The sequence below is a fragment of the Nannospalax galili genome, unplaced genomic scaffold, assembly GCF_000622305.1.
Source record: "Nannospalax galili isolate Female #2095 unplaced genomic scaffold, S.galili_v1.0 scaffold24, whole genome shotgun sequence".
Classification (NCBI taxonomy): domain Eukaryota; kingdom Metazoa; phylum Chordata; class Mammalia; order Rodentia; family Spalacidae; genus Nannospalax; species Nannospalax galili.
Genome location: NW_008352654.1, coordinates 1906746 through 1932548, shown reverse-complemented (window position 1 = coordinate 1932548; position 25803 = coordinate 1906746). Strand labels below are relative to the sequence as shown.

At 40.8% G+C, this 25803-nt stretch overlaps 2 protein-coding genes across 12 annotated transcripts in view; both read left to right on the top strand.

Moving 5' to 3' along the window:
- Window positions 1-16941, top strand: part of Ptgr2 (prostaglandin reductase 2) — a 28697-nt gene extending 11756 nt beyond the window's left edge. For 5 of the 7 annotated variants that reach the window (XM_008849763.3, XM_017802360.2, XM_008849767.2 and 2 more), the window contains exons 4-10: window positions 3885-4076; window positions 5560-5730; window positions 8591-8800; window positions 10712-10833; window positions 11889-11976; window positions 13375-13414; window positions 16659-16941. In XM_008849763.3, coding sequence (XP_008847985.1) covers window positions 3885-4076; window positions 5560-5730; window positions 8591-8800; window positions 10712-10833; window positions 11889-11976; window positions 13375-13414; window positions 16659-16753 — 918 coding nt within the window. In that variant the 3' untranslated portion in view covers window positions 16754-16941. The remainder of the gene's footprint in view (window positions 1-3884; window positions 4077-5559; window positions 5731-8590; window positions 8801-10711; window positions 10834-11888; window positions 11977-13374; window positions 13415-16658) is intronic. The other 2 variants (XM_029554415.1, XM_029554416.1) reach the window with 2 other exon arrangements.
- A 126-nt stretch (window positions 16942-17067) lies between these two features.
- The window catches only part of Znf410 (zinc finger protein 410), a 51359-nt gene continuing 42623 nt past the window's right edge, over window positions 17068-25803 (top strand). For 3 of the 5 annotated variants that reach the window (XR_001872840.2, XM_029554412.1, XM_029554413.1), the window contains exon 1: window positions 17068-19598. Coding sequence is in view for 2 of the 5 variants with exons in the window: in XM_029554412.1 (XP_029410272.1) it covers window positions 19470-19598 (129 nt within the window). In the remaining 3 variants the exon portion in view is untranslated. The remainder of the gene's footprint in view (window positions 19599-25803) is intronic. The other 2 variants (XM_008849761.3, XM_008849760.2) reach the window with 2 other exon arrangements.

Below are 25803 nucleotides of genomic sequence, written 5' to 3'. Positions count from 1 at the left end.
CTGTCTCAAAAAAAAAAAAAAAATCAGTTGACCATAAATGAGAGTTTATTTCTGGATTCAAATCTATTCCATTAATCTATGTTTTATTTTGATTATTATATTTTGAAAGTGGTAAACATGAGTCTTCCAATTCTGTTCTTTTAATTTTTTATTACTTTATTTGTGTGTGTATGTGTGCACACATGCAGGCACATGTATGGATGGCAGAGAACAACTTGCAAGAGTCTGTTCTCTCCTTCCACCTATTGGATCCCAGGGATTAAACTTAGGTCCTCAGTCTTAGCAGCAAGCACCTCTACCTGCTGAACCATTCCACAAACACTACAAAATAAATCAGAGTGTTTTATCTTCCATCTTTGAAAGAATGGCAAATAATTTGTATTCTTTTTTATTGTTTTTTTTTTTTTTTGGTGTGCTTTTTGTTTTTTGAGACAGGATCTCCCTGTAGTTCAGCTGGCTTGGAACTCACTATATAGACCAGGCTGGCCTTGATCTCACAGAGATCTGCCTGCCTCTGCCTCCCTAGTGCTGATACTAAAGGCATGTACCACCATGCCTAGCTAATTCTTTTTTTGAAATATTTTATTTATTATTTTTATTTTATGTGTATGAGTGTATTGCCTGCATGTATGTGAATGCACCTATGTCATTCGGATTCCCCTGGAACTGGAGTTAAGGATGGTTCGTAGCTGCCATGTGGGTGCTGGGAATCAAACCTGGGTCCTCTGCAAGAGCAGTCAGTGCCCTTAACCATTGAGCCATCTCTCCAGCCCCGTAATTCTTATTTTTAAAACAGGCTAATGGCAAGTGAGATGGCTTCCTTGATGAATTCCACCTGTGCTTTTTAAAGTATTTTTTTTATTACACAGGCTTGGTGGCACATGCCTTTAATCCCAGCACTCCAGAGGCAGAGGCAGGTGGATCTCTGTGAGTTCAAGGCCAGCCTGGTCTACATAACAAATGCCAGCCGGCTAGGGCTACAGGGAGACCCTGTCTCAAAAAGACCAAAAAAAAAAGAAAAAAAATTCAATGTTTGGGCTAGGGAGATGGCTTAGTGAGTAAAGTGCTTGCTGCTCAAGCAGGAGGACCTGAGTTTAGACCCTGAAGTCAAAGTTGGCTGCAGCAGTGCTTGTTCATAACCTCAGTACTGGTGGGATATGTGTCCAGAGACAAGGCAGATGCTAGGGGCCAAATGGCCACCCAATCTAGCAGAATCTGAAAGTTCCAGGTTCAGTGAGAGACCCTGTCTCAAAAATAAGTTCGGGCCGGGTGTGGTGGCGCACTCCTGTAGTCCTAGCACTTGGGAGGCAGAGGCAGGCAGATCTCTGAGTTCAAGGCTAGCCTGGTCTACATAGTTCCAGGAGTGGGTCTACATAGCCCCAGCTGGGGCTACGGGGAGACCCTGTCTCAAAAAAGACAAAAAAAAAAAAAAAGGTAGAGTGGGCCAGTGAGGTGGCTTAGAGGGTAAATGCCTGACAACTCGAGTTTGATCCCTGAAACCCATGTAAAAATAATCAGTTGCACAAAGTTGTCCTCTGACCTCCACATGTGCACCATGGCACATGTGAGCCCACACATCATACACACAGACACACAATAATAATTTAAAAATAAGGTGGGGGACTGGAGAGATGGCTAAGCAGTAAGTAACTGAACCCGGGTTCAGTTCCCAGCACCCCCCATTGTGGCTAACAGCCATCTGTAACTTCATTTTCAGGGGATCCAGTGCCCTCTTTTGGCCTCCATGGGCAATACATGCACATGGTGCCCTTACATAAATGCAGGCAAAACATACATGCACATAAATAAAATAAGGTGAAGTACAATTGAAGAGGACCCTCTGGCTTCTATATGCACATGCACACACATTCCTTAACGAATTCCACTTGTCCTTGACTGCCGAGACACACATAGAAGTCAAAGGACAAACATACACATATACACAAAGCATACAGACACAATTTTATTTATTTATTCTTTTTCTTTTCTTTTTTTTTTTTTGGTCTTTTTGAGACAGGTTCTCCCTGTAGCCGCAACTGGCCTGGATTCACTATGGAGACCAGGCTGGCCTCGAACTCACAGAGATCCGCCTGCCTCTTATTCATTTATTTTTAAGACAAGGTCTCACTATGTAGCTGTGGTTTGCCTGAAACTACTAGACCAAGTGGGTGTCAAAGTCATAGAAATCCCTGCCTCAGACTCCCGAGTGTGGGGATTAAAGGCGTGAGCCACCACACCCAGCCCAGATAAATTCCTGTAATTCTCCAACTGAAGCAGAAGTGAGTTCTGAGGCCTTCCCTGTTTTCCCTTGTCCTCACTGTGAATGTTAGATATTTTGGGTTTCAGGAGAGAGTCAAGAGTGAGCCACAGAGAGGAAGAGACTTTGCTGCTTCCCAGAGAATTTCTTAGTCTTGGGTTGGGCTCGATGGGCCTTTAATCATAGGCAGAGGCAGATGGATCTCTTTGAATTCAAGGTCAGTCTTACTGTTTGAGTTTTCGACCAGTTGGGGCTATCCAGTGAGACCTTATCTCAAAAAACAAACAAAACAAAACAATAAAACAACCACAAAAATCTCAACATAGTCTTCCTCTTGTGGCAGGATGTGGTCCCTCCTTAGCATTTTACCTTGAGGAGTTAAGACAGCATCCATATGAGATTGGAAGGTGTCAGGTAGAAAAAGTGTTTGTTTGGAAATTGTGATGAACAACTCTAATAATAAATAGTTTCCTTTATTTTGGGAGTATTTCCATTAAGGACACAGAATTGCCAAGGCAAAGGAAATTAGGAGTCTTGTAGTCTGTGTTGCTAGCTGTTTCCATAAAAGTGAGCTGTTTAAAAAAAAAAAAAAAAAAAGAGCTGTTTTGCCAAGGGGATGGTTGTAATACTCAGGAAGCTGAGACAGGAAGGCTCACTAGTTTAGTGCCAACCTAGACTACATAGTGAGATTCTGTCTCAAACAAACATTGAACCATCAAGTCAAAATTTCCATTATTTTTGTTACCATAGTTTGTATAATGATTCTTAAATTTCCTTATATAATTTTTTTTTTTCTGGTGCTGGGGACCAAACCAGGGCCTTGCCCTTGCTAGACATTCTACCTATGAGCTAAATCCCCAAACTCCAGGTCTGTATTTATTTAATTAATTATTTTTCTGAGTGTATGTATGTATGTGTATGTATCTCTGGTATATGTATGCTGGTGTTTGCATATGCATGAAGGCCAGAGGACATCAAGTGTTCTGTTCCATGAATCTGCTTTATTCCTTTGGCCAGGGTGACCCTGGAGCCAGGTTGGCAGCCAGTAGGACCTACTAATCCTCCTGTTTCCACCTCTCACAGTGTGGATCTATTTCTGTATAGAAATAATCTTCTGAGAGTTGTTCTCTATTTCTACTGTATGGGTCCAGGAGATGAAACTCAGGTGGTCAGTCAGGCTTGGTGGCAAGTGCCTTTACTTACTGAGCATCTCAAGAGCCTTGTCTTTTTATGCCAGTACCAGACTGTTTTGATTGCCACAGTACAGTTTTGGAACAGTTCTAAATTCCTTTTCAGTTGTACTTCTTTACTAGTAAAAGTCAGGTACATTGTTTCCGCAATTTTTTGCAAAATAAAAATAACTGAGCCCGCGTGTTGGCGCATGCTTTTAGTCCCAGCAGAGGCAGGCGGATCTCTGTAAGTTCAAGATCAGCCTGGTCTACATAGTGAGTTCCAGGTCAGCTGGGGCTACAGGGAGAGCCTGTCTCAAAAAGACCAAAATATAAAAATAACTGAAAGGAGAATAATAATTACTTTTATGCTTTTAGTCACTGGGTAAATTAGTAAACCATGGCTCAGTATTAGCCAACAAAATTATCTTAGTGGATACTCTTTTTTTTTTTTCCAGCGATGTAAGATGAATGAAGATACGGGGAGTGATTATTTAGCACCTTGGCAGCTGTCTCAGGTGGTCGATGGTGGAGGTATTGGAATTATAGAGGAGAGCAAGCACAGAAATTTGGCTAAAGGCGATTTTGTGACTTCTTTCTATTGGCCCTGGCAAACTAAGGCCATTCTAGATGGGAATGACCTTAAAAAGGTAACATATGATACAAAAGCTTCTGAGTTCCCCTTTATCCTCATTTTCTTTTTTTTAAAAATTATTTTAATTTTATGTGTATTCGTGTATTGTCTGAATGTAGGTAAGTACATCTGTGTCGTGCAGTGCCCACAGAGCTCAGAAGAGGCTGTTGGATCACCTGGGACTGGATTACTGACAGTTGTTAGCTGCCATGTGGGTGTTGGGATTTGAACCTGGGTCTTCTGCAAGAACAACCAGTGTTCTTAACTGCTGAGCCATCTCTTCAGCCCCATATCCTCATTTTCTATATCCATGTTACTTTATTATAGAGTGAATAGGGGGTAAAAATCATATATTTTATTTTACCTAGCTGCTGAGATGTAGTAAGCCTTTGCTCTTTTTTACTGCTGGTTATCATTGATCAACAGGTCCTCTGCAAGAGCAGCCAGTGCTCTTAACCACTGAGCCATCTCTCCAGTCTTTCCATAATTACATCTGATAGTTTCCTAAGAAATAAACATGTGCAGAATTTATTTGCTTCATGATTGAAATTCCAACTCATGTCATAAATCTTGAGTTCAATCAACTCTTAGGTTGAAGTATGTAAAATGACCAGCATTATATTGACCTACAAAAACTGGCAGTTTCATGTGACTTGCCCTAATTATGTGTCATCAAGGAAAATACCTTATTTATTTATATCTCAGTTTCCATGTATGGAAAATTGAATAGTCATCTCATAAGTGGATATGAAAATTAAATACTATGGGGGCTAGAGAGATGGCTCAGTGGTTAAGAACACTGGTTGTTCTTGCAGAAGACCCGGGTTCAAATCACAGCACCCACATGGCAGCTAACAACTGTCCATAACTCCAGTCCCAGGGGATCCAACAGCCTCTTCTGACCTCCACGGGCATTGCACGACACGGGTGCACTTACCTACATTCAGGTAATACACACATACACATAAAATAGAAATAATAAAAATAAATTATTTTTAAAATTTTAAAAACATATGGTAGAATTTTAACAAGGCCAAAGAATGATTTATTGTTCTAAAAAACCATATTGATCAGCTTGGGGTACCTAACAAAATACCACAGACTGCATGGTTTAACCAACAGGGACTTATTTTCTATTCTGAAGGTGAGAAATCCAAGATTGAGGTTTCAGAAAATTCAGTTTCTGGGAAAGTCTCTTAGTTTGCAAGGAAATTACTTCTTGCTGTGTCCTAAAGTGTCCTTTCTAGGCAGTAAGAGAGTGTTATATTTGTTTCTTCTAAGAGCACATGTGTTGGATTAAGTCCCCAACTTTATGTATGACCTTATTTAAGGTTAAATATCACCTTAAAAGGCCCTGTTCCAATACATGTACATAGGGATATATGACTTTAACATATGAACTTGGGTGGGGAACACCATTCAATCCTTAACAGGTACTCTGTAACTTTTTAGCATAAAACAGGAATTTCAGTATTTAAAATGTATATATTTTATTTTAGGTAGACCCACAACTTGTGGATGGACACCTTTCATATTTTCTTGGAGCAATAGGTATGCCTGGTTTGACTTCCTTGATTGGAGTACAGGAAAAAGGTCACATATCTGCTGGATCTAATCAGACAATGGTTGTCAGTGGAGCAGCAGGTGCCTGTGGCTCATTGGCTGGGCAGGTAAACTTTTCAAGAATTATTTGATGTTTTAATAGAAGAAGCCGGGCGTGGTGGTGCATGCCTTTAATCCCAGCACTCAGGAGGCAGAGGCAGAGGCGGATCTCTGTGAGTTCAAGGCCAGCCTGGTCTACATAGTGAGTTCCAGGACAGCTGGGGCTACCAAGAGACCCTGTCGTCTCAAAAAAACCAAAAAAAAAAGAAGAAAATATATCTCTAATACATGTATATAATTTAAAATATGAAACAGGGCTGGCAAGATACTTCAGTTGATAGAGTGCTTACCTAGAATGCATAAAGCCCTGGGTTTGATCTCTAAAACCACATAAAACAAATGTGGTGATGCACACCTGTAATCCCAACACTTATGGGAGGTGGAAGCAAGAAGATCAGAAATTCAAAATCGGGCTGGAGAGATGGCTTAGCAGTTAAGAACACTGGTTGGTCTTGCAGAAGACCTGGGTTCGAATCCCAGCACCCACATGGCAGCTAACAACTGTGTGTAACTCCAGTCCCAGGAGATCAGACAGCCTCTTCTGACCTCCACAGGCATTGCACGACATGGGTGCACTTACCTACATGCAGGCAATACATGCATACACATAAAATAAAAATAATAAATTTAAAAAAAAAAAGAAATTCAAGCTCATCCTCAGCTACATAACAAGTTCAAAGCCAGTATGGTCTATAAGACCTTGTCTCAAAAATGAATAAATAAATTCTAAGAGTGTAGCCATTTGTAAATTACCCATGATCCAACAAATAACTGTATACCCATACACATGCAAGCAACTCTAATTAAACTCAATGGGTTATTAAAAGAAAAAAGATATGAAAATAGGAGGGGATGTGTCCCAGAAGGATTGAGAAGGGAATAAGAGACAGGAATTGGGTAAATACGATCAAAATACATTTTCTATCTATGTATGACAGTATCAAAGGTAAATACAAGTTATTTTACAATTTCTTTTAATTGAACACATGTAATGTCATTATTCCGCACACTTCTGGTAGAAGTGTGTTATTACCTATTTAGATTCTGCTAATGACAATATGAAAAATACAGGTTTTTGTGTCTACTAAAAAAAATGTGTTAAGTCTAGAGTATCTCTGTTATTCATATAGGGATGGAAATTACAGAGAATTGTCTAATTCCTTGAATTAAAAGACAAGGGTCTGATTTTCTAGCTCACTAGATAGAGCCCTTGCTAAGAATGAATAAAGCCCTATGTTCAGTTGCCAGCACCAAATGTCATCTAACTCCTATTTTTAAGAAACTTCCTCAAGAAAATATTTGTTTATTTAGTTATAGTTTGAGGCAGGGTCTCAAGTAGTCTAGGGTAGCCTCAAACTCACTACATAGCTTAGAGTTGACCTTAAACTCTTAATCTTCCTGTCTCCGTCTCCCAAGTGCTGGGATTACAGGCCACCAAGCCTAGCACAGAAAGCATTTATTGAAATGTAGCTATGTGGTAAGTATTGGGATAGAATTATATGTTGTTTTGTAAATAGTGGCTATATTACTTGTCTCCTTGCAGTGATAAAATACCTGACAAAAGCAATCTAAGAAAGGAAGGGTTTATTTTGGCCCCCATTTCCAGGCTACAGTCCATTATGCTGGGAAGTCATGATGGCAGGAGCTCTGGTCAACACTGCATGAGCAGTCAGGAAGCAGAGAGCCATGAATGCTTGTGCTCAGCTCACTCTCTCCTAGTCAGGGACCCCAGCCTATGGAATGGTACCAACCACATTTGGGGTGGGTCTTTCCACTTCAATTAACCTAATGTAGGTAATTCATCATAGATGTATCCAGAGGCTTGTTTCCATGGTGAGTCTAGATCTTGTCAAATGGACAAGATTAACCATTGGGGTGGGAGAGATGGCAGTGTGTGGTTAAGAGGACCTGGGTCAGTTTTCAGCACCTACATGGAGACTCATAACCAACCACCTGTGACTCCAGTTCCAGGGAATTTGATGCCCTCTGGCCTCTGTGGGTTCCTGCATACATGTGGTGTACATAAACTCATGCAGGATCACACATATACATAATTTTTTTTTTAATATTAACCACAGTATCTTTTACAGTATGGGAATCATTGAAAAAAAAAATCAAACTTTATTTTAGGTGTCATTTTTATTGTTCACAGGGCTGAAAATTATTGAATTACATTTATTTTTTTAATATTTATTATTTTTATTTTTTATGTGTATGAGTGTATTGCCTGCATTGTATGTGAATGCACCTGTGTAGTGCAATGCCACAGAGGTCAGAAGAGTTTGTTGGGTTCCCTTGGAACTAGAGTTAAGGATGGTTTGTAGCCACCATTTGGGTGCTGGGAATCGAACCTGGGTCCTCTGCAAGAGCAGTTAAGAGCACTGCCCCTTGAATTACATTTAAATTGTGAGTTTTCAACTATATTTTATTGTTTTAATTTTTTTAAGTTCTGATAACTTGTTTTTTTTTTTTAATTTTATGTGTACGTGTGTATTGTCTGCATGTAGGTAAGTATACCCATGTTGTGCAGTGCCCATGGAGAACAGAAGAGACTGTCAGATCCCCTGGAACTGGAGTTACGGACAGTTGTTAGCTGTCATGTGGGTGCTGGGATTCGAACCTGGGTTTTCTGCAAGAACAGTGTTCTTAACTGCTGAGCCATCTCTCCAGCCCTCTATTTTAATTTTTTAAAGGATCACATTGTTTGTCCTCAATCTCCTTGGTTTTAAGTTTCTTTTAGCTAAAAGCAGTGTCATCTAACCTTAATTGTGATGAACACTCTCCTACACTTGCAATATCTTGTATACATTCATATTTTTAATTTGTGTGAATATAAGGTCATTTAATTTTCAAAAATTTCCCTCATAGATTGGCCATCTGCTAGGCTGTTCCAGAGTGGTGGGAATTTGTGGAACACATGAAAAATGCCTCTTCTTGACCTCAGAATTGGGGTTTGATGCTGCAATTAATTATAAAAAAGGAAATGTGGCAGAACAACTCCGAGAATCATGCCCGGCTGGAGTGGATGTTTACTTTGACAATGTTGGTGGTGACATCAGTGATACAGTGATAAGTCAGGTTGTTTGCTGAATTGTTTGGGTTACAAATCTGAAATAAATGTGTTATAAATGTATTTTATTTATTGTGACACATTTTTGCCTGATACTGAAGGGGGGGGAACTATAATGTTGTAGGGATTATTGTGACAAATAATTTGAGGATCATTATCATATTTAAGTTGTACAAAAGAGCTTGTGGTACTTCCTTTGATTTGATTGAAGATTTCAGTTCCTACCCACAATACTTTATTTTTACCTTTTTATTTTTATGAAAAATTATAGTTGCATTTTGAAATGGTGAAGTTCTGACCCCTAACTCCATCCACTGACCACCTCACAGCCCCAGAGGACCAGGGTTCAGTTTCCAGCACCCACATGGAGACTCACAATCTCCTGTGACTCCAGTTCCAGGGGATCTGATGCCTTCTGTCCTCTGGGAATCACTGCATACATGTGGTACATATGCAGGCTCACACACATACACATAAAAAAAGTCTTAAAAAAATGAACCTTCGCCGGGCGTGGTAGCACACACCTTAATCCCAGCACTTGGGAGGCAGAAGTGGGTGGATCTCTGTGAGTTCAAGGCCAGCCTGGTGTACATAGTGAGTTCCAGGACAGCTGGGGCTACAGGGAGACTCTGTCTCAGAAAGACAAAAAAAAAAAAATTAACCATCACAGTATCTTTACAGTATGGGAATCACTGGGCAAGGAGTTGGGTATGGAAATGATTTTCATAGATTGCAGGTTTTTATGTATTTTTATTGACAATGTGGAAACATTGACAGTCACTGTTTTTGTTTTTTGGGCTTTTTGAGACAGGGTCTCCCTGTAGCCCGAGCTAGCCTTGAACTCCCAGAGATCCACCTGCCTCTGCCTCCTAAGTGCTGGGACTAAAGGTGTGCACCACCACGCCTGGTGACAGTCACTGATAATGCTTAGATCTTTACTATTTATAAAATTACTTGTAGTTCAGATTATTTAATGAAATAAACTACTGCTACTAGTAAAAGTAGCAAAATCAATGAGAACTAATATAGTTTTTTTGGTGATTATCAACCTATTTGGTCTATATGCTTTTGGAGTGAACTTATTTCTTTTTTTAAAAATATATTTTATTTATTATTTTTACTTTTATGTGTATGAGTGTATTGCTTGCATGTATGTGAGTGCACCTGTGTCATGCAATGCCTAGAGGTCAGAAGAGGGCTTCGGATTCTCCTGGAACTGGAGTTAAGAATGGTTTGTAGCTGCCATGTGGGTGCTGGGAATCGAACCTGGGTCCTCCGCAAGAGCAAATGGTGCGCTCAACTGCTGAGCCATCTCTCCAGCCCCATGGAGTGCACTTATTTCTAAGTAATTAGAACTTTTACGGGCCAGAGAGATGACTGAGTGGTTAAGAGTGCTTGCTGTTCTTACAGAGGACCTGGTTCAGTTCCTAATACCCACCTCGGGTAGCTTACAACTACTTGTAACTCCCAGTTCTAGGGGACCCAATGCCCTCTTTTGGCTTTTGAAGGCACCTGCATGCACGTGGTGTACATAAAACTCACACAGGCATACACACACACATACACATCAGTTTTTAAAAGTTTTACACATACATGTAGACTTTATAAAATATTTACTTTTTTTTTTTTTTTTTTTTTTTTTTGAGACAGGGTCTCCTTGTAGCCCCAGCTGTCCTGGAACTCACTACGTAGACTGGGCTGGCCTTGAACTCACAAAGATCTGCCTGCCTCTGCCTCCCAAGTGCTGAGATTAAAGGCGTGTGCCACCATGCCCAGCCTAATTTAGTTTTTTTTTTATTAAACTTTTAAATATATAAATCTTCAAAAAGTTAATTGGCTTTCATTGATGCAACCATAAAATCTATAAACAGGAAAGGTATCTAAGGGTGTAATTATCCTTTTTTTTAAAAAAAATACAGATGAATCAGAACAGCCACATTATTCTGTGTGGTCAGATTTCTCAGTACAATAAAGATGTACCTTATCCTCCTCCACTGCCCCCTGCTGTAGAAGCAATCCAGAAGGAAAGAAACATCACAAGGTATGGCCTTTGCCCTTGGTGCCACTTTCAAGGGGGGTGGTTTAATTTCATAGATGTGTATGAAATACATTCATTTAACTTTTTTTGGCCAATTTATTTTTATTTTATGTGAATGAATGAATGTTTTTCCTGAAACTAGAGCTACAGACGGTTGTTAGCTGCCATGTGGGTGCTGGGAACTGAACCTGGGTTCTCTGCAAGAGCAGCCAATGCCATTAATAGCTAAGCCATCTCTCCAGCCCCAATTTTTTCTTTCTTTCTTTTTTTTTTTTTTTGTCTTTTTTGATACAGGATCTCCCTGTAGCCCCAGCTAACCTAGAACTCACTATGTAGACCAGGCTAGTCTGAACTCAGAGAGATCCACCTGCCTCTGCCTCCAGAGTGCTGGGATTAAAGGCCTGTGCCACCACACCTGGCTCTTTTTTCTTAAAAAATATTTGTTTGGGGCTGGAGAGATGGCTTAGTGGTTAAGAGCACTGACTGCTCTTGCAGAGGACCCAGGTTTCATTCCCAGCACCCACATGGCAGCTACGAACTGTTCTTAACTACAGTTCCAGGAGAATCCGAAGCCCTCTTCTGACCTCCATGGCATTGCAGTGTGTGTGTGTGCAGGCATGCAAGTGCTCAGAGAGGGCCAAAGAGGGTGTTAGATCCTCTGAAGGTAGAGTTACAGGTGGTTGTGAGCCCCCTGACATTGGTGCTGGGAACCAAACTTTGGTCCTCTGGAAGAACAGTAAGCACTCTTCAATGAAAAGCCATCTCTGCAGCTCCCTAGTTTTCTGAAAAGTATATTTTAAAGGTGGTTCAAGATTTAGGTTTGATAATGTGAGGATGGGGAAAGAACATTATCTACAAAGGAAAAAAAAAAACTACAGTATTATTGCCAAATAAGATTGTAGATGATAAGCAGACATAAACAGTAGTGTATTTACCTTTTGACTATACCTAAAACTGAGCAGACTCAGTGTGGTTAGAGATTAACAGGTATAGTAGCATTCTGGATTCTCACTCTTGTAATATTCTCTGATCATTATCCTTTTATTCTCTGCTTACAGAGAGAGATTTATGGTATTAAATTATAAGGATAAATTTGAGCCTGGAATTCTACAGTTGAGTCAATGGTTTAAAGAAGGAAAGCTAAAGGTAAAACAAAAAAAATTTTATTCCTTGGAAATAGGATTTCATGTACTGGGAGATTATCCTGGGCCTTCCTATGTAAACAAGAACTTCACCAACTAAGCTACATCCCCAAGCCAAACTTCTATTCTTTATAATTCTTTCTGCTATTTGGCATACTTTTATTTTCTTTGAATTTACTGTAACAAACATATTTGTTTTAGTATGAAGTATTCCTATATAAGATGGGATGGAGAGATGGTTCAGTAGTTAAGAACACATACTACTCTTGCAGAGGACCAGAGTTTGGTTCCTAGCATCCATGTCAGGGAGTGCTATGACTCTAATTCCAGGGGATGTGATGCCCTCTTCTAGACTCTGTAGGCAACTACACTCACACATACCTACCCCTACATAGATACACACACAATAGTTAAAAAATAAATGACTATAACCTACTACTGATTGAGAAACCCTTTTATTAACTTAATGTAAAATTTTATTAAGTTTACTTTCCATGGGTTATTTACAAAAATCAATAGGTATTTATCCCCAAATATAAAATTCTAATGTTCACTAATTTAACAACTCTATTATAGAGTTGTACTTCATTAGCAATTTCACTTTCTTAAAAGTCATATAAGCACATCTCAGTACCCTCTCTGGATGTTCTTTTTTTTTTTTGGTCTTTTTGAGGCAGGTTCTCCTTGTAGCCCCAGCTGGCCTGGAACTCACTATGTGAACGAGGCTGGCCTTGAACTCACAGAGATTTGCCTGTCTCTGCCTCCCAAGTGCTGGAATTCGAAGTTTGCACTACCATGCCTGGCTCATGATATTCTTTTTTTCCTCCACACATATGCTGTGACACATATACTTCTATACACAAATAAGTCCAAAATTTTTTTTTAAAGATCAGACAGTAGGATTTTTTTTTTTTTTTGTCTTTTTGAGACAGGGTGTCCCTGTAGCCCCAGCTGGCCTGGAACTCACTATGTAGACCCGGCTGGCCTTGAACTCAGAGATCCACCTGCTTCTGCCTCCTGAGTGCTGGGATTAAAGGTGTGCGCCACCACGCCTGGCTAGATTTTTATTGTATTTTATTTTATTTTGGTCTTTTTGAGACAGGGTCTCCCTGTAGCCCCAGATGACCTGGGACTCTCTATGTAGACCAGGCTGGCCTCAAACTCACAGAGATCCGCCTGCCTCTGCCTCCCAAGTGCTGGGATTAAAGGCGTGTGCCACCACACTCAGCTGGATTTTATTTTTTAAAAAAATCAATAGCAAACTTTTCTGGGCTACCTACATGAAATAAATAAAATTTTTCTACTATATACAAAGTTCTAAATTATATTGCTTCCTGTTAATGTAAACCATTAAATAGAAACATTGGAGCTTAACACTAAATGTAGCTATTTTGATTTACAGATCAAGGAAACTATGATAAATGGATTGGAAAACATGGGCGGTAAGATGAATATAGCTTTAATACATATATGTCTGTATATGGAGAGAGTATGTGTGTGCTCAACAGATACATTGTCTTTTTATTTTCTTATTTTTTTAATTTTACGTGTGTGCGTATATTGCCTTCATGTAGGTAAGTGCACTCGTGTCATGCAGTGCCCAAGGAGGACAGAAGAGGCTGTTGGCTCCTCTGGAACTGGAGTTACGGACAGTTGTTAGCTGCCATGTGGCTGCTGGGATTCGAACCCAGGTCTTCTGCAAGAACAGTCAGTGTTCTTAACCACTGAGCCATCTCTCCAGCCCAGGTTTTCTTTAAATGCTACCTTTCAGGGCTTTTATTATTATTTTAATTTTTTTGGCTTCTTGCATACTACACCCCAGCCAATTTTTTTTTTTTTTCTTTTTGGATGTACTAGGGAATAAGAGTTAACTGAAAGTTGAAAGTCTGTGTTTTTGTTTTATGTAATGTGAAATTGAATCCAGAGCCTTGTGCATGTTAAGCAAGGCCTGTACCTGCCTGTACCTGTCTCCTTTTCTTTATTCTCTCTCCTTTTTTTGGGAGGGGGGGTAGGGTCTTTTTGAGACTTTGTTTTTTTTCATAGCCCAGGCTGGCCTTGAATTTGTTAGGTAGTTGAGGCTGGCCTCAAACTTCTGATTTTTCTACTTCTACCTCCAAGTACTGGAATTACAGGCATGTACCACCATACCAAGTTTATTATCTTTTTAGCAGTTTATTTCTGGAACTGACTGGGAATGTAGATCAGTTGGTAAAGTGCTTGCCTACAATGCATAAAGCTTTGGGTTTGATCCCCAACACTGTACAAATCAGGCATGGTAGCACACCACCTGTAATCCCAGAACTCAGACAGTGGAAATGGCAAGATCAGTTTAAGGTCTTTCTTGGCTACATTATGAGTTTGAGGCCAATCTGGGATAAATGAGATCCTGTCTGAAAAAATTTTTCTTTTTCTTCCCTGTGAAATGCCTATATATTAGGTTTCCTTAAATATTGTAATCAAATGCCATTAGAGTTCACTTTATTGGTATTTGATGTGTATTAATTTTCTTTTCATCACTGAGACAAAAGACATGAAACAATTTTAGGGAAGAATTAGTTTGCTAATGATTCTAGAGGGTTTGGTTCAGGGTCACTTAGCCCCATGCACTTGGGTAAGGCAGATCATCATGGTGGCCAGAGTATGTGAGGAGCTCTTCACCTCGTGGTGGACATGAAACAAAAATGTCAGGAAGGGGCCACACATAAGACACTCCAAGGGCCCAACCTAGTGACCTATTTCCTCCAGCTAGGTCCCACTTCCTGAAGTTTCCAGAACCTCCCAAAATAGCACCTACCACTTGCTGAAGACCAAGCATTCAAATATGAGCCTATTGGAGCCATTTCATATTCAAACCATATCAAGAGGTATTGTTTGATCTTGGCAGGGTGGGGCACAACTTTAATCCCAGCCCTGTGGAGGCAGAGGCAGGCAGGCCTCTGAGATCAAGGACAACCTGATCTATATAGTGAGTTCTAGGCTAGCTGGGGCTCAAGGAGACCCTATCTCAAAAAACGAAAAAACAAAAAAGATATTGTTTCAAGTTTCTTTGGTTTCTCAGCTTATAAAAATGCAAAAAAAATAATGAAATTTTCAAAAATTTTTTGTCTAACACACAGATTTAGACATTTATTTGAAAAGGCTTAAACTGATTTTTTTTCCTTTTCAAAACAATATTTTAAACCACTATTTTGTTTGTATTTAAATGTAAATGTCACTGGGTATGGTGGCGCACGCCTTTAATCCCAGCACTTGGGAGGCAGAGGCAGGCAGATCTCTGTGAGTTCAAGGCCAGCCTGGTCTACATAGTGAGTTCCAGGACAGCTGGGGCTACAGAGAGACCCTGTCTCAAAATGTAAATGTCACTCATTTGGTATAACAAATATATACTGTATTTATACAATAAAACAAATTTCTTTTTTTGGGGGGTCTTTTTGAGACAGGGTCTCCCTGTAGCCCCAGCTGGCCTTGAACTCAGAGATCCTCCTGCCTCTGCCTCCCAAGTGCTGACACTATGCCTGGCAGAAACTTAAAATTTATACAATTTTTAGTTATTTAAAATTTTTCTGCCAACATTTTATTCCCCTTTTAATTTGCCTCTAGTCTTCAGACTCTGTATCTTTATGTGGCTACCAGTTAGATATTTCCAGTTTAGACAACAGTAGGTTTTATTTGTTTTTTCTTTTTGAGACAGGGTCTCCTGTAGTTAAGGCTGGTTTCAAACTATGTATTCAAGAATGATCCTGAACTCTGATCTTCCTGCCTCCACCTCCAGGTGCTGGAATTAACAGGTATAAATCACTGTGCCTGGCTTATGCAGTGTTGGAGAGAGAATCCAGGGCCTTGTACATACTAGGCAGGCAGGCACTCTATTAAGTGCTTATATATCACTATATATCCCCAGCCCAACAAGTTTTTCCAAAATATTGGATTAGTTTGTATTTCACTTGAGGCATTTTTTTGTTTGAAACAGGGTCTCCTTCTCTCCTACCTCCTCCTCTTCACATTCTAAAAAGCATAAATCCATTCCTGAGGCCAGGCAGGGGCAAGTTCCCAGTGTACAAGCTCAGTGTTCTGTTGGAATGTCTGCCAGGGTGTCTAAGATGCAACATATTTGAGTGAGGCAGTGTGTTCTTTCTCCTACACAACTCTTTTTGGTTGTTTTGAGACAAGGTCTCACCATGTAGTTCATACTAATCTTAAACTCATGATCCTCTTGCTTTAGCTTCCAGAGGGCTGGAATTATATTTGTACACCATGAGAGCTTCCTTCTGTGTTTAAATATTAAAAACCATTGAAGAAATTATTCAAATTAATTTTTAATCAGTTTTAAAAAATATTTTATTTATTTTATGTGTATAAGTGTATTGCCTGCATGTAAGTGAGTGCACCCATGTCGTGCAATGCGACGGAGGTCAGAAGAGGGCTTCAGATTCCCCCAGAACTGGAGTTAAGGACAGTTCATAGAAGAGGGCTTCAGATTCCCCCAGAACTGGAGTTAAGGACAGTTCATAGCCACCCTGTGGGTGCTGGGAATCGAACCTGGGTTCTCTGCAAGAGCAGTCAGTGCTCTTAACCACTGAGTCATCTCTTCAGCCCCTATTCAAATTAATTTTATATGCCAGACCTCCTGACAAACATACAGTAACATTTATCTTCAGATAACCTAACTTTTTTTCTTCTTTCCAGTTGCATTCCAGTCCATGATGACAGGAGGTAACATTGGAAAGCAGATAGTCTGCATTTCAGAAGATACTTCTTTGTTACCTGGGTACACATCCTAATCAAGGAAATCGTACATATTTCACTTTGCACACAGATTTTAAAGATACATTCTAAAAACTCTTAAGAGTACAGATAGCTCTTGATTTGAATGTGATCATGAGTGATATTTTCTTATATATAACCTCTGTATCTTCAATATCATACATTGACTCTATAACATGTACCATAATAAAATCAGTATCATCTATTTTTCTTTTTCTTTCTTTTATTTGCTTTTGAGAGGCTCTCACCCTGGCTTCAAACTTATGATCCTTGTGCCCTAGCCTCCTGAGTGCTAGGATTACATGTATGTGCCACTATGCCTGACTCCTTTATCTTAGTTTTGAGATAGGGTCTGTTATGTAACCCAGGTTGGATTGACTCCTCAGGCTTCCCAGTGCTGAGATTGCTAGGATTATAGGCATGTGCCACCATACCTGGCTACTTTTGTTTGTTAAGACTAATATTACATATGTTTGTATCGAATATTCTAAAACCATTGGAGACTGTTAACAGATCATACATATAAATCTTTAAATTCTTTTCAAAATTAACTAAACATTTTATTAATTCCAAATGAGAAGCAGTTATTTGTTGAACTGGAAAAAATTTTGCATGATTTTTTTTGTTTGTTGAAACAGGGTCTCCCTGTATAGTCCAGGCTGGCTTCAAACTCACAGCCTGCCTCTGCTTCCTGAGTGCTGAGATTAAAGGTGTGCATCATCACACTGAGCTTTTACATGATTCTTAAACTGAAAGTTAGTGTTAGAATTGGGATAGCCTTTCTGTATTGTAGATAGGAGCCTTTTTTTTTTTTTTGGTCTTTTTGAGACAGGGTCTCCCTGAAGTCACAGCTGGCCTGGATTCACTATGGAGACTCGGCTAGCCTTGAACTCACAGAGAGCCACTTGCCTCTGCCTCCCAAGTGCTGGGATTAAAGGCATGGGTCACCACAGCCAGCTCTGTAGATAGAAGACTTTTAATGGTATGATAAATACACAGGGTTGGGGCAGCATAGGAACTTTTTAGTTTACAGAACAGTTTTTGGGATTGAACGTAGAAATTTTGGGTTGGGAGTGGTATGAGAGGATAAATGAGGTTACATGGAGCTCAAGAGACCAGATTTACATCCAGGGATGATCTATTTGTGCCTTACCAAATAGTTTACTGTATAACAAGCCTAACACCTTAGTACATACTGATAAAACCATGTGTTTACTTTAGGAAACTTTGGAGGGCAAGTAGTTATCTTGGAATTTCATGATTAAAGACAAAATGGACTAAGGGAGTGGTCAGGGGCAGAACACTGCTCAGCATTCCAGGGGCCTTGATATTAATCCCCCCTAGCAACCCCCTTCTCTCAAAAACAGCGTCAAATAAAACAAACTATAAAGCTTCAGAAAATGACAGGACTGAGTAAATTAACCAATGTTTGTAGACAAGAATATTCAAAAACCAATAGATGTATTTGTTTTATTAATTGTAGCCAATGCTTTAGAACAGTAAAACAGAGGATGTTTTCTGTGTGTGACTTACAGCCACTTTTTTATACAGTGTACTTTATATACAACACTTGTAATAAATATATTAAAATTGCATTGTAATCATTCTCCTAGTCCAGTTTTTTCAGTGGCCTAACCTTGTTTTATAAACTTTTCTTGGACCATTTTCTTTCCTGAGGGGTCTTCATCTCTTTTGTTTATTTATTTAGGTCTTTTTGAGACAGGGTCTTCCTTAGCCCCAGCTAGCCTGGAACTTGCTATGTAGACTAGGCTGGCCTTGAATTCTGCCTGCCTCTGCTAGGATTAAAGGTATGTGTCACCAAGCCTAGCTTCATCTCTTTATATGTTGATAACTTCCAAATCTACTTTACATAAACTTTGAGCGTGTAGCTCCAAGTAAACAATTCCTTGCTACACCAAACTTTTTCAGATACTATGTAGCCTACCTGTCCTGAAACTCAGCAATCATTCTGCCTCAGCCTTCTGAGTGCTGGGATTACAGGCATTTGTATCAACACCTGTCCTCCAACTCTGTATCTAGAAGAATTCTCTTCCCCTGAAATGTTGTATACTCACACTTACCCATTTAGTTCTCTTGGCTTATATTTAAACTTGAAAATGCCTTTTTAAAGGAAATTTAATTCCCGCTGCCAATATCTTAAGTCCCCTATTCTTCCATACGACATCAAGTATTCAAAAAACGAGTGATTTCAAGGAAACTCATAAAACTCCAAGTACTTGTATCCAGTTTGAAGCTCAGGGGTTCTAGCCCTCAGTCAGAGCATCCAAGATCTTAAGCATGCTAATATCCGGAACCCAGGCCGGAGGACACTCAGAGTCACCAAAAGCTCTACATGCGAACTCATACCCAGTCCAAGGGCAACGCAGAACTTGATTGTGCAAGTTCCCTTCTTGGGCAGTGAAGATTTCGGGTCCTCTTCGTGGAGAGTTTTGCGTTTAAGGCGCATTCTTTACTGCCGGGCTCCGTTGTAACTTCACAGCAGACCGGAAAGCTACCCCATCCACCTCTACCGGAAGGCGGTGACGTCACGGCGAGACTGCACTGACCTGGTTTAGGGGCTTCCCGGACCCAAGAGCCCTGAAGGCCAGAGAGGAGGAGCAAGGGCGGGGGCACGGTTCCTCGGTCCCGAGCGGAGCCGGAGTCGGGTACCCGTCCCGCCAGCTGCCCGAGAGTCAAGACCTCCACCCGGACAGCTCTCGGGGCGGAGAAACAATGGGGATGTTCGTGGGGGGCGGCCAAACTTCCTGTCCCGCTCTCGAGCTGCTTCCGGCGAGAGCCGGAAGACGCCGTATGTGGACGGAATTCGGGACTGACGGCCGGCCAGGTGCCCCGGAGTGGAAGGTGAGCTTCGGGGTGGGGCTGACCACACCCGCTCGGCTAGGTGGTCCCGGAGAGGAAAGCAGCTCCCGCTGGGGTAGGGGTGCTGGGGCCGAGTTCGGCCCTAAAGGGGACCGGGAAGCCGCCCCCCCGGGGTCCTCTCCGGGCGCTGGCGGGAGGGGAGCGACCCGTCTGAAGCCCGGTGCTTCGGCCCTTCCGCCGTCGCCTTTCGGGGAGATGGTTTGGCTCCTTGGCTTAGCTTGGCGGCCGGCGGCCTGGAAGTAGAGCTCCCCGAAAGTCCGCGTCACGAGCCCCCAGCGCGGGGCTCGCACTGCCCGCCGCTGGGCCTGCCCGCACACCTTCGGGCCTTGGATGGGCCTTTGTGCTTGCGTCAGGGATGCCACCGGCGCCCGGCCCGCAGCGTTTCAGCCCGGCGCTGCCCCCTCCTTTCTCACGGCCACGCACTTCGTGTGTCTGGATCCCGGGCGTCTGCGGACTGCGGCAGGACCTCTGGTTCCTCCTCCGCCTGTCAGTTCAGGCCGGCGTGTGGGCCTCTAGGTTTGCAGCCGGTGTGCCCTTTGGTGGTTGAACTTAAACCCTATGAAGTTTCTCCTGAGAAGAGGAGCCAATTAGTTGTTTAAACTTTATCTCACTTGCTCACGAGGCTCTGAAATGTACTTAGGTACCATTTGGGAGTTAAGTATTATTAACTTGGGGGTTAAAAATTCGTACTTTTATTCTAGATTTTGGCACAAGGGCCAACGTAGCATATTTGCTAAAACAATAAAATAAATATTTTGAATTAAAACAGGAGCATTTTTGGTGTTAGACATTAAGAAATTACACCTTGTGTTAACGTATTGCCATACAGGGCAACTCAGTTAGCATCAGAAGATTTGAATTGTAGTTTAAGCTTTGCATCCCAATAGGTGTCAATTTTTTTTTGTAAATTACTTAACTTCTAGCTTTGAGGGGGTGTTATATAAGTGAAGAGGTTTACCCTTAGGGGTTTTACCATCATTCTGAAGTATTGTACTTTGAATATGAGAGGTGACAAGTATTTTTGTGTTTGGAAAAATAATTTGAGTGGCTGGGTAAAAGATAGATTGGAAGGGGCTGGAGAGATGGCTGAACAGTTAAGATCACTGACTGCTCTTGCAGAGGACTCAGGTTCAATTCTCAGCACCCACATGTGACTGACAACCATCTGGAACTCCAGTTCCAAGGAAATCCAATGCTCTCTTATTTCCTCGGGCATTGCACAGTGCAGGTGCACTTACATACATTCAGGCAATACACTCATACACGTAAAATTAAAATAATTTACAAAAATTTAAAAGATAGATTGGAAAGGGTAAGTATAAAGACAAGGTAAACCAGTTAGAAGTCTGTGTTAATAGTGTAGTTGAAAGATACTGAGAAATCTAAACAGCAGCGGAGTAGGAATTCATTAGGGGGACTCAGACATTACTGGGATTATTTAAATATGGGGGATGAAAAACTGCTAGACAGAATTTGCAACTGAGTGGGAACAAGATTGGGCAGTAAACAAAAGGGAGAATTGACAAAGAACAAGTATGGTAGGGGAGATACATCTGGGCTTTGGACACTGGTCAGTGTCAAATGCTGGTGGATATATATGTGGAGTTACCCAGCAAGCAATTAGTAATCAAGGTTTGGAGTTCAGAAGTCTGGTCTAAAGGAAAAACATGGGTATCATTTGCCATGTTACAAATTCTTGATCTGAATATTCATCCAGTGCTTTCTATGTCTTCATATGAGGAAACTTGCATGGAAGTTTTCTTTAAACTCATAGTAAAGACAACTTTGGAATTGGGTTTCTTTTTGGGAAATGTAATATTAGCTAGGCATGATGGTGCACACCTGTAATCCAAGCTGAGTTACTAGGAAAGTATAAACAGGAGGGATCAGAAGTTTAAAGCCATTCTCAGCTACATTGGGAGTTCCAGGCCAGCCTGGGCTACATGAGTCCCTGTCTCAATCTTCCTCCGTAAACAAACAGCAAACAAGATTGATCATTCTTAGGGTTGTACAACTGTGAGTATACTAAAGACAATTTAATTGTACTCTTTAAAATGGGTGAGTTTTATGTTATGTGAAATGTCTCAGTGGAACTTATTTTTTAAAAGATTTGCATTGCAAGAAAAAAGATTTATATTGTAGCTTTTGAAATCTATTAAATGGGCAGTGGAATTGGAGCTAGGAATAAACCTGTGCATTGGCCATTGTACTGCTGGTTAGTGTACTTAGCAAGTTCTGTGTCAAAGATGAAGTCTACAAAAATACTTGATAGACTACAGTGTGCTCTTGAACAGATTGTTTTCTTTTTGTTCTGAGAGAGGGTTTTGCTGTGTAGCCCATGCTGGCCTCAAACTCCCTATTGTCCTGCCTTAGTCTCCCCAATGCTGAGATTATAGATGCCTGCTCCCACACCTGGCTCTTGAACAGATTATTGATAGTTCAGCTTATTCTAGTGCATTCTATTATATTTGTTCATTCAGTACATATAGGAATGACTTTTACAAAATGGACAGACTCTGGACTAATGACTTTTATTTAACCTTGCAATCAAAAAACTACTGCAAACAAGCTCAGTAGCCACATGCTCTTGTGACCTAGGCACCTAACCTCGATTCTTTGGAACCTTAATTTTCCCTCCACCCAAAATAGTGAATGAATGTGGGTAGACTTGAGAATTAACAAATCAAAGCACTGAACACAGAGTATTCATATTTGTACTCCCATTGGAAACAATGAAAATTTAGAAGAATGCTTAACATTGTATGTATGAGATGTTTTAGGCTTAGGGATGAAGAGGCAAGAATGTCTGATAAGATAAAGGCGGCTCCAAGCTTATTCTTCTCCAAGTTGTTACTGGAGAATAAAAGTATGCATGAGGCCTGGCTCTGGAGCACAGTTCCAGGAGACAGCTGGAGGACAGGTGCCCTCCAAGTTTGGGCCCACTCTTATAACTAAAGTTAAGAGTCAGGCTGTTTATTCAGGTGTAACTGTAATGTTGGCATAGTAATGCCACAAGTACCTACAACGAACCATAAGTTTGGGCACCAGAGAGGGGAAAAATGATATGTATACACAGTTGTTCCAGAAAATTCCTGTGTTTTTTCCAAAGATTATTAAAATGAAAACACTAAAATAAAACTATATGGGGGGGCAACTGGAGAGCTGGAGAGATAACATAAAGGTCAGTGAATTGTTTGGTTTTGTATTTTCTGTTGCTATGATAAAACGCCATGACAAAGGCAATTTACAGAAGGAAGAGTTTATTTGGCTTAAGATTCCACAGGGATAAGAATCCATCAGAGTGGGGGAACATGTCAGAAAAGGCATGGCAGGAGAAGTGACTGGCGCAGAAAGCTGAGTACTCAAATCTTCAAGTATTCACAGGAAGCAGAGAGACACTGAAAGTGGGGTAGAGCTGTGAACTCTCTACCCTACCCCCAATTATGGCTTTTGTATGTTGAAGCAATTGCTTTCTAGGAACCTATTAGGCTCTCTCCAGCAAGCCCACACCTCCTAAATCTCCCAAAACAATGCCACCAATTGACCAAGTGTTCAAATTCAAATGCATGCAGCCTTTGGAGGACACTTTTCATTGAAACCACATTCCATTCCCTGGCCCCCAGAGGCTTGTGCCCATATCATAATACAAAATGCATTTAATCCACCTTCAAAAGTCCCCTTAGTCTTTTAATAGTCTCAATACTGTTGAAAAGTCCAAAATCCAAAGTCTCTTTTGAGACTCAAGGCAATTTCTTTAACTGTAACCCCCTGTAAAAATCAAAAAGACAAATGTCATAGTTCCAAAATATAATGGCACAGAATATTATATATTTCTCTTCCAAAAGAGAGGAATGGGGTCATAGTGAGGAAATACCAAACCAAAGCAAAATTAAAAGACAGCAAGGCAAACACCCAAATCCTGTAGCTCCATATCTGATGTCTAGGACTTTAGTTCCAAAGGGCGATGGCTCAGCCCCTCCAACTTTGCTGCATGCAACATACATCTCTTACTTGGATTGGGTCTACTCTCTGTATGCAACTCTTCTTGGCAGATGTCAAGCTCTGATATGTCCAATCTCTTGGAGTCTCCACTGCAACTCAGGCTTCACTTTCACAGCTTAAACAACAGCCCCTCATGACCTCCTGCTCCCTCAAGGCCTTCATGCAGGGAATGTTGCCTGGCCTCAGTTGCTCTCTGAAACTGCAAAGGAAGAATCTTTGACCACCTCACTCTTGCATCCTTCATACTTCCAAGGCCAGTACTGTGTAGATGATACAGCTGCAAGCCTGGGATGAACATTTGCCCTCTTTGACCACATTAGCAGTAGCTTTTGTATGTTGAAGCAATTGTTTTCTAGGAGTAAGCAACCCATTAGCCTCTCTACTTTTACAAGTTAGAAGCTTAGCTGGGTGGGGGCTCACCCTGAGGGTGTCCTTCTCATTGTTCCTGTGCAGAGCAGGAATCCTTTCCTTAATGTCACTAAGCTCTTTAATACAGCCTCTGGGGCTGGAGAGATGGCTCTGCTGTTAAGAACACTGGTTATGCTTGCAGAAGACCTGGGTTCAAATGTGAGCACCCACATGGCAGCTAACAACTTGTCCATAACTCCAGTTCCAGGGGATCTGACAGCCTCTTCTGTCCTCCTGGGCATTGCACGACATGGGTGCACAAGGCAATATACACATACACATAAAAATAATAAAATATTTAAAAAAATACAGCCTCTCAGTGCATGCCTTGACTGTAACATTAATCTTCCTAGTGTTATTTTTCTCTCCAAATTGTACATTTTGTATTTCTTTCTGTCTCATTTGTTCCTTTTTCATTGTAGACCTACATAAGAAATGATAACCAATGATAACCATGTCACAGGTTCAATATTATACTGTTTTGAAATTTCTTTTGCCAAAAAACAGTCCATCACTTTTTAATTTAGTCTCAGGCAAGTTCTTAGGACAAAGGCAAAAATCAGATTGTTTACCAAAATATAACAAGAATGGCCTCTAGCCCAGTTGCTATTAAATCCTTGTTCCCTCCGAAACCTCTTGAACTGGGTCTCTACAATCCATATTACTCTCAGTGCTACTTACTTCTGGACTCCTAGTAGGATGGCCCACCAAGTTCTGCTTACAACATCAACTGCTTTTCTAGTCCAAAGTTCCAAAATCTTCTACATTGCTCCAAAAATCAACAGTCAAGTTCTTCAGAGCCATACCCTACTCCTAGTACTAACTTCTGTATTAGTTACTCTTCTCTTGCTATGATAAAACACTATGACCAAGGCAACTTTGGTTTACAGTTCCAGAGGGATAAGTCCATCATGGTGGGGGAGGCATGGTAGGAGAGGTGACTGGAGCAGAAAGCTGAGCATTCACATCTTCAAGCAATTGCAGAAAGCGGAGAGAGAAATTGGAAGTGAGGCAGGCTATGAACTCTCAAAGCCAACCCTAGTGACATACTTCCTCCAGCAAGGCTACACCTCCTAAACCTCCCAAAACGCCACCACCAGTTGACCGAACTGTTCAAATACATGGAGCCTATGGGGAACACGTCTCATTGAAACCACCACAGAATTCTTAGAGATTTTACAATCCAGGAATCTCAAAGTTGGATACATTAAAGATAAACATACACATTCATCTGTTAATTTCTCGGCTTGTTATGTGAGCTGGAATTGGGGAAGAGGAATTCCTAAACCTGGAAATTCAAGATTAAACCTAGATAGAGGTAATCACTCAGCATTTTTGCCAATTATTCATACCAACTTGCTTATACAGCTTGTATGACTTGATCAAGTGACTTATTGAGCCTTGGTTCCTCCCTCTTATGAAGATGAGTGGATAAATCATGTTATGCTATTATAGTGCTTGAGTAAGGAAAATGTAGGTGGAAAGAAAAGTTGGGCATTAATGATATTTAATTTGATGTGGGAAACAAAAGGAACATTTATTTCATTTATATTTTTTTCTTTTTTTGAGACAGAGTCTCCTAGTAGCCCCCAGCTAGCCTGGAACTCACTTTGTAGAGCAAGCTTGTGTCAGTCTCATAAAGATCTTAAAGGCATGCACCACCATGCCTGGCTCATTAATATCTGTAAATTGCATTTCAGGAAGCTAAAAATAAGGAACAAAATCAACCACAAAAATAAGCATTAATTCTAATATTTTTAAATATTTGTGTGTGTGT